This window comes from Bison bison, unplaced genomic scaffold, assembly GCF_000754665.1.
Source record: "Bison bison bison isolate TAMUID 2011002044 unplaced genomic scaffold, Bison_UMD1.0 scf7180017864299, whole genome shotgun sequence".
Classification (NCBI taxonomy): Eukaryota; Metazoa; Chordata; class Mammalia; order Artiodactyla; family Bovidae; genus Bison; species Bison bison.
The window spans coordinates 904,625-910,587 of NW_011494871.1; the positions used below are offsets into that span (position 1 = coordinate 904,625).

A 5,963-nucleotide genomic window follows, 5' to 3' on the forward strand; every position below is an offset into this window, starting at 1 on the left:
CTCCTCATCCACTGGGTCAAAGTTGGATGTATCCATGGGGTGGCTGATGGTGGGTACATAGGGGGCCGGTTGCCTCCGGATGTCGCTGGAGAAGTCGATGGCGCCCAGGAATGGGTGGGCCTTCAGATCATCGGCCCCGTTTCGGCCTAACCGGTGCTCAGCTGCACAGCATAGCTTGGCGATGAGGTCCCGGGCTTCGGGGCTCAGCTCCACCTGCGCAGGGATGTGCAGCGTGCTCTCCCAGTTAATCACCTGCGGGGACAACACACCCAGTGTTCCTTCCTCCTCACTCTCGAGGCCAAAGAGGGCCTTTATGGGGCAGGGTGTTAAAGAACACGATTGTTTCTCAACATCACTAATCATTAGGGGAATGCAAATCGAAACCACAATGAGGTATCACCTCACACAAGTCAGAATGACCATCATCAAAAAGCCAACGAATCATAAAGGCTGAAGAGGGTGTATGGAGAAAAGGGAACCCTCCTACATTGTTGGTGGAGATGTAAACTGGTGCACCACTCTGGAGAACAGTATAGAGGTTCCTTAAAAAACTAAAATTAGAGTTAGCATATGACCAAGAAATCCCACTCCTGGGAATAAATACAGACAAAACTCTAATTCACAAAGATACATGCACCCCTGTGTTCACAGCAGCACTATTTACAATAGCCAAGAAGCAAACTAAATGTCCATCAACAGATGAACCGATAAAAGATGTAGTCTAGGGGGTGGGGCGCAAAAAAAAAAAAAGATGTAGTCTATATATACAATGGAATCCTGCTGCTGCTGCTACTGCTAAGTCGCTTCAGTCGTGTCCGACTCTGTGCGACCCCATAGACGGCAGCCCACCAGGCTCCTCTGTCCCTGGGATTCTCCAGGCAAGAACACTGGAGTGGGTTGCCATTTCCTTCTCCAATGCAGGCAAGTGAAAAGTGAAAGTGAAGTCACTCAGTCATATCCGACTCTTAGCGACCCCATGGACTGCAGCCCACCAGGCTCCTCTGTCCATGGGATTTTCCAGGCAAGAGTACTGGAGTGGGGTGCCATTGCCTTCTCTGACAATGGAATCCTACTCAGCCATAAAAAGAACAAAATAATGCCATTTGCAACAACATAGATGAACTTAGAGACTGTCATACTAAGAGAAGTAGGAAGACAAATACCATATGATATAGCTTATAGTGCAATCTAAAATACAAAATGAACTTATTTACGAGACAGAAATAGACTCACACACATAGAAAACAAAGTTATGGCTAGCAAAGGGGAGAGGGAGGGAAGAGGAACAAATTAGAGGAGTATGGGATTAACAGATACACAATACCTTACATAAAACAGATAACAACGGCTGACTGGATAGCATAGAGAATTATATTCAATATCACACAATAACCTATAATGGAAAAGAATCTGAAAATATAATCTGAATCACTTTGCTCTATACCTGAAACTAATACTGTAAATCAATTATACTTCAATAAAAATAACTTTAATTTTAAACAGATTTTGGTAGTTTCACAATAGGAGAACCAAACAGACGTAGGAGGATCTGAGGCAGCTACAAATGGCCAGTGTGGTTTCAGCAGGAGCCCACAGTCTGAGGCACAGGGTAAGGGAGCCACCCCCATACAGCAGTGATCAGCAACACAAACCAGCCATCCGGATGCTCTGCTAAGGGCTTATTTGCTCCTGGAGTCAGAACAAAGTAAGGTCAATGTAACTGGGAGTTGTGTAGAGGTGCAAGGGCTGGTGTAGGCTTCCCCAGTGGCCTATCAATAAAGAATCTGCCTGCAATGCAGGACACACAGGTCTGATCCCTGGGTTGGGAAGATCCCCTGGAGGAGGACATGGCAACCCACTCCAGTATTCTTGCCTGGGAAATCCCATGGACAGAGGAGCCTGGTGGGCTACAGTCCATGGGGTCACAAAGAGTCGGACACAACAGTGCACATGCACAACACAGATACAAAACTCAAAAAAAAAAAACCATAAAGCAAAAATCATGTGGGACATCCCTGGTGGTCTAGTGGCTAAGACTGTGCTCCCAATGGAGAGGGCCCAGGTTCAATCCCTGGTCAGGGAACTAGATCCCACATGCTGTAACTGAAACCCACTGCAGCAAATAAATAACATATATATATTAAAAAAAAAAAATCTTCGTGACGTTCAATTTGGCAATGATTTCCTGGATATGATACCTAAAATCACAGGCAATAAAAGAGAAAAACACATAAAAGTCTTCATCAAAATTTAAAACTTTTGTACATCAAAGGACCCTATCAACAGAGTGAAAAGACAAACTTATAGAAAGGGAGAATTTATTTGCAAAGTATACATCTGATAAGGAATTAACAAGCAGAATACATTAAAAACTACAACTAAACAACAAAAACCCAAACAACCTAATTAAAAAAGGGCAAAGGATTTGAACAGACATTTCTCCAAAGAAGGTATCTACATATGCCCACATATGAAAAGAAATTCAACATTATTTGAACATCAGGAAAATGCAAATCAAAATCACAATGAGACTGATACCACCTCACACCCACTAGGATAGCTACTATTAAAAAGTAATAGTAATAAATGTTGGCTAAGATATGGAGAAATAGGAGCTTCAGTATACTGTTGGTGGGAATGTAAAATGGTACAGTCATATGGAAACAGTATGGAGGTTCCTCAAGAAGTTTCAACACAGACTGATCCTATGACCCAGCAATTCCACTCCTGGGTATATATCCAAAGGAACTGAAGGGAACTGAACGCAGGGAGCAAACAGATACTTACACACATACTTATGTGCATAGCAGCACTACTCACAAGAGCCCAAGAGGTGCAAACAACCAAAATGTTAATTGCCAGATGATGGATAAAGAAAATGGAATGTTATTTGCATACAGTGGAGTATTTATTATTCAATATTACATACAATATAGTAGTAGCCTTAGAAAGGAAGGACATTCTGACACAGGTTCCAACAGGTATGAACCTTGAGGACATTATGCTGATGAAGTCAGTCAGTCACAAAAGTAAAAATACTGTATGATAACACTTATATGAAGCCCCTAAGAACAGGCAATTCATAGAGACAGAAAGTAGAAGACAGGAGCAAAGGGGAGGGAAGAATGGAGTTATCTTTTAGTGGGTGAAGTTCTGCTTGGGATGGTGAAAATGGCTGGAAATAAGTAGTAGTGAATGTACTTAATGCCATTGACTGTACTATTAAGTGTAGTTAAAATGGTAAAATTCATCACAATTTTTAAAACTGGGTGATTATCATGCTGGCAAATTACTAACTAGAAAAAAAATTAGTAACCAGTTCAGCAATTCAATTAGGATATAGATAATACCAAGTTCCAATTTCATTTTTACTGGAAAGAAACGGGGCCTTAATTGAGGATTTTTTGAAGAGGCCATCATAGTAACTATTCGGGTGTGTGAATAAGTCCTAGAATAGTCAGTGTTACAAGAGCACTGTTCTGAGACGATCCAAAGGTTTCATCAGATTCTCTACTCAATCTTCCTTAAGGAATCAAATTAATTGCTCCGAGAGTAAAAGGCCACCATTCTAAAACTGACTATTGAGTATTATTACTTGACAGGATTAGTTGAAACACTGCAAAAGTGCGTAAGTGGCTGGGCCCACAGCTCTTATACTATGCCGACAGTACAGACATAACGTCCAAACCAACCAACTCATCTTAAGGCCACGCAGTTCAGACCGGGCCCTGCCCGCCGGCCCAGACCTGCGGCCACGGTGCCTCCCTCGCGTCCAGGTTCATACCTACATCACAGCTCAGCTCTGACCTTGAGCCTTTACTCACTCAAATTAAAAAACCTAACAGGAAGTAACAAAAATACCTGAAAACTCCTCACTTCATACAGCTGACACTCCTGCACTACCCGGAACAAAAGGCCCAGTGTCAGCCAGAGACCCCAGGGCTCCTCAGAGGCCCCCGCGCCCCGTTACCTTCAGCTGGGTCTCCGTGGGCGTCGGCGCCAGGAACGGCGGCTGCCCCACTAGCATCTCAAAGAGAATCACGCCGACACTCCACCAGTCGCAGAGCTGGGTGTAACCTGAAAGACAGCGGGGCTCAGTTCATACCCGCGCCGCGGCATGGCTCTGGTCACCGAGGACGGGCCCCACCGCACAGGCGGGAAAGAGCTGCTGCGTGTCACGGAGCTCGCACGTCACGCCCCGCCTCCCGCCTCCACGGCGCACGCGTGACGTCACTGCTTTCTGCATAAGGGCCCGGAACAGACCGCTGGAAAAAACGCTGCCGAAGGTCACAGGCTCCACGTGGCAGGAGTGTGGGCACGAGTGTTTTCTGATTTTACAGCATTAGTTTATGATAAACACAGGATGCTCTTATAATAACAGATCTTTTAAATTTAAAAAGTTACTGTTATTGTTAATAACAATACTAAACCAGGAATTTAAGTTCGTAAAGGACACAGACACAAATTAAAATCGTAGAAACTAGGGACTTCCCCGGCGGTCTGGTGGTTAGGGCTGTGCGCCTGGCACAGGCTGGACCCCTAGTCAGAGAGCTAAGATTACACAGACTGCGATGCAGCCAAAAAAAAAAAAAATGTAGAAGCTAAATAGCAGAAACGCTGTGACCGGAGGTCAGGTGAGGCCAGTGCCAAGACTCCCCGAGGAGCTTTTGGGAGAAGAGGGGAGGAAACTGTGGCAAAGGTAATGGCTGCCCCTGCCCTGAGGGGAGGGAGCAGCTCCCTGTGAGGGAGCCAGGCTCCTCACTGCTTGCAGGATGGCCTCGTAGGGGTATCAGAAAAGGCTGATCTTTGATTCTGTCCCACATCCCAGTCCAAGCCCCGCTCTGGTCCCCCTGTCACTGAATTCTTGCTAAATGTGACCTGTGGCCCCTATCTGCCTGGCCCTGGAGGCTCTGCTGGGCTGCTGCCCATGGCAGGGTTGAGGGAGACCAGTGAACCCCCTTACAGACCAGCACCCACCCCTACTTTGAAGGACAGAGAAGGCGGCCTATACTGGGCAGTGAGGTCAATATGCCCAACAACCTCTGGACATATACTGCCCTTATACTTGAGTCCCTGAGAGACTGGCAACCTGCCCTGAGGCACACAGCTCACAGAACGGTGAGGACAGAGCCTGCTGGCTCCAACAGTGGAAACCGCAGGTGAGGACAGACAGTCTGGCCCTATTCCGGTTTCTTACAGGGAATCAGATCCATACACACTGCCGCTCTGCTGGGGACCCCCAAAACTGACCATCAGAGGTGCCTCTGATGCTGGTCAAGCACTTGCTGGAGGGGCTGGAGCACCCCATCCCTGAGGCTTACCTTGAAGGGACCTCTGGACCAGTGGAAGAACTAGAGAAGTCTAGAACTAGAACAGGGAAGGTCTGCATTCTCACACCCACTGACCAGGGAAGATGGTGGGCCCCAGTGAGGACCCCGAACCCAGTCCTGACCCTCAAACAATTCCTCTGGGCTCTAGGGAGCAAGCCTACCATGCAGCCACCTCATCACTTCCAGCCTAAGGAGGAGCAAGTGGAGACGCCGGGCCAGCTCCCAAGCAGAGGAGGATACACTGAAGGTTTGTCTGCTGACAGAACCCCACTCTTGGGCTCCCGTGGGGAGACATATGGGGACACTGAGACCCTGACAGTGGGAGCTGGGACCCTCGGAGATCACCCAGCTTGGATGCAGAGCCAAAGCACATACCTTTCCGGAGGAGCACTTCCGGGGCGATGTAATTTGGGGTCCCAACCAGGGAGTGAGCCAGACACCGCTGGTGCTGCCTCCGCGCCCTCTGCTCCAGGGTCTTGAGCCGGTCTCCACACCGGCAATTAGACACATCGTCCCAGAGGTCGCTGGGCTCCATGCTGTCCTGCCGGGAGTGACTCCCTGTCACCCAGAAAGCAGGGTGGGGAGAGAAGAGAACAGAAAACAAAATCAATTTTCAATCTTTAACAATGCAAT

The 5,963-nt window shown here is 47.3% G+C and overlaps 1 protein-coding gene across 1 annotated transcript in view; it reads right to left on the reverse strand.

The window, feature by feature from the left end:
* Positions 1-5,963, reverse strand: part of LATS2 (large tumor suppressor kinase 2) — a 24,782-nt gene that overhangs the window by 1,995 nt on the left and 16,824 nt on the right. Inside the window, 3 exon segments of the mRNA XM_010851243.1 lie at positions 1-252; positions 3,971-4,077; positions 5,706-5,888. Of these exon segments, the coding sequence (XP_010849545.1) occupies positions 1-252; positions 3,971-4,077; positions 5,706-5,888 (542 nt within the window).